Consider the following 2,595-nt stretch of genomic DNA (forward strand, 5'->3'; position numbering starts at 1 on the left):
GGGCCGCGCCGGTCGGGGGCGGGGCCGGCAGGGGGACCCCACCCCTGGGTGTGGCGCCCGCCCCTCGCTCAGCCAGTGAGCGGCCGGTCTGTATGTGGGATCCGAACCCTCGGCGGGAGCGTCGCTGCGCTCCCAAGCGGCGCACTGTAGCAGTGCGCCACCGGGCGGGCCCAAGAATGCTGTTTCTATATCAATTAGTCCGGTTTAGTTCGGGATGGGGTGGTACGACTAAGGGATAGGGCTACATGCCTCCTGGACAGAACAAGTACATCTCCCTTTGCTTCTTTGTTCACACAATGGATTGTTCCATTTCTTTTGGCTTTTGGCCCATGTTTACTTAAGCTTCTTTCCAGTTTTATTCAGGACCGGCTACAGGCATTCACCAAGCACACGGTGCATGAGATGCTTCTACAATGGACTATCAGCATCTCAAAAGCCTACCGGAACCCCACTCACCTCCTCCTACCCCCCACCCCGTGATCACGACGCCCTTGTTCAGCAGGAAGTAGTTACAAGGGAAGAAAAATCACCGCCCCCTTCCCTAAAAATAAATAAAATAAAAATAAAAAAGGGAGGAATGTTAGGTCCCTGGAACTGAAAACCTGATTTTTAGAGAGCCCCACCCTTCGGGTTCATTTCTCTAAATTTCGTTCCTCTAAGTTTCTATCTCCCTAAGTCTCTGTTTCCACCAGCAGGTTCAGCAAGCTGTACCGAGAGTGTAACATTGTAACTGCTTCCCCCAGCTAGCCCAAGGTTTCTGTCTCCCCGTCTCTGTTCCCATGAACAGGCTGTATCCGGAGTGGAACACTGTGACCAAGTCTTCCTAGGCTAGGCCAGATGCCAATCTTAACCCTACAAAAGAAGACACGCAACTGCCTCTCGGCGCTGATGCAATTTTTCGGCTCAGCCCTGCAGGTCCGCTTGCTGCTTGCTAATAAAATCTTTTCTTTCTTTACGTGGCTAGCATCTCCTTCCTCGGCGACCTTACACTGAGACAAAAGCCTCCCTCAGTCAGAAACCTGGCCGCATCACAAACTTTGCTCATTCACAGGCGCCATTTTCTGCTTCAGGGGCTCTACCTCTCCTCCACAGTCGTTCTCCGGCCTCACACCTCGCATCTTAGACCCACGTCAGAAGCCTAGCCTCGTTCCTAGGCCTCCGCTGCCTCCCCCAGCCCTCGGCCTGTCGACTCCCATTACGCTCTCCTGTGACGTCACACGGTCTCCTCATTTGCAGGCCGCTCCCTGTCCCGAGGCTGGCGACGCAACGCAGACCACGCCCCCCGCCTCAGGTTGCAGAGCCCGCCTCCTTCCCAGTTTTCCAGTTCCACTACGCCGGCCAGGCCCCCACCCCACCCCCGGGGCTGTTTCCTCTCCGGCCCGCCCCCTGGCCTCATCACAAGAAACCTTATTTTGTTCTGAGGCGTCAGACAGCACCACACAGGCCCCTTCTCTTTCCCAGACGTTTGGATTCATACAGAGGTGCTTCCCCACCCCTCTTACCCGCTGTCCCACCGGCCACTGCCCCGCCCCCGCAGCAGTTCTCCCGCGGACCTCGGCCGCCAGCGCCCCCACTGTCCCCTCAGCCGAGGCTCCACTGCAGCGCCCAGTCTCACCAGCTTTCGCCGGCCCGCAGTGGACGGCCTCGTCCACTCTCGCCGTTCTCGATCTGCCGTCGCTGGCTGTCCAGGCTCGGCAACGCCTCGCGTTGTGGCTCTCTGTCTTCAGCTGCCGCCGCCGCGGCGGTGGCGGCTGGATTCTCTTCTACCGCCGCCATCGCCGTCCGTCGTCGTCTCACAGCCAGCGCAACTGAAGATAGAATGACGCCCCTCAACTGTCACTTCCGGATTCTGGTCCCGGAAACGGAAGCTGAGCCCCCCAAACAGTCGCGGGGCTACTGCTATCTCCGGAATGGGCCTCAAGCTCGGAGGCTAGGAGGGCTACGGGCCGTGGGTGGTGATCTCTGCGACCAGTGGGCGGGGGAAATCCCCCCAGTTGGGAACTAAGAAAAACAAGAGTGAATCTAAGTGTTGAGTTAGGGCAAAAGGTTGCGTGGAAGGCGGAGACCGAGGTTCCTAAGGTGAGATAGGACATGTTGGGGAGGGCTGAGGGACACATAAAGGCTGAGACTTCCTAGCCCCTGTTCTGCTGAGGACCGCTGACCCCGACCCTGCAACGGCCTTTTTGTTAACCTGACCAGAATGCCCTTCCTTCGTTGCACTACCCTTCTTATCCATCAAAACCCAAGGTAAAAGAGGTTTCCACCTCCAGAGAGCCATCTAGGCCTGCGGGACCATTGTTTCCCTTCCTTACCTAGATTTATGCGCTGACAAACGTGAAGGCAAGTCAGCCGCCGGCCCTGTGTGTTTGTTTGGAGTCAGCAATGATAACCAACAGTCTGCCCAATTTAAGCGCTTTATTGCACTTAAATAGTAGCTTCAGGCATAGGTACTATCTTTGTCGCCAATGGGCAACAATGGGAAAAGCTGAGGACCAGAAACGTTAATTCCAGCTAATAAGTGGTGGAGCTGTGGTTGCAGTGGTTTGAACTCAGGAAACCTGGTTCCAGAGTTGTGACCTTAAACACCAGGTCAGA

The 2,595-nt window shown here is 56.4% G+C and overlaps 1 protein-coding gene across 2 annotated transcripts in view; it reads right to left on the reverse strand.

Moving 5' to 3' along the window:
• The window catches only part of USP11 (ubiquitin specific peptidase 11), a 22,731-nt gene extending 20,943 nt beyond the window's left edge, over positions 1-1,788 (reverse strand). The window contains exon 1 of one of the 2 annotated variants that reach the window (XM_008574993.1): positions 1,616-1,788. In XM_008574993.1, the coding sequence (XP_008573215.1) occupies positions 1,616-1,776 (161 nt within the window). In that variant the 5' untranslated portion in view covers positions 1,777-1,788. The remainder of the gene's footprint in view (positions 1-1,615) is intronic. The other variant, XM_008574992.1, reaches the window with a different exon arrangement.
• Between the last annotated feature and the right edge of the window lie 807 nt (positions 1,789-2,595).

The sequence above is a fragment of the Galeopterus variegatus genome, unplaced genomic scaffold (genome assembly GCF_000696425.1).
Source record: "Galeopterus variegatus unplaced genomic scaffold, G_variegatus-3.0.2 Scaffold1127, whole genome shotgun sequence".
Lineage (NCBI taxonomy): Eukaryota > Metazoa > Chordata > Mammalia > Dermoptera > Cynocephalidae > Galeopterus > Galeopterus variegatus.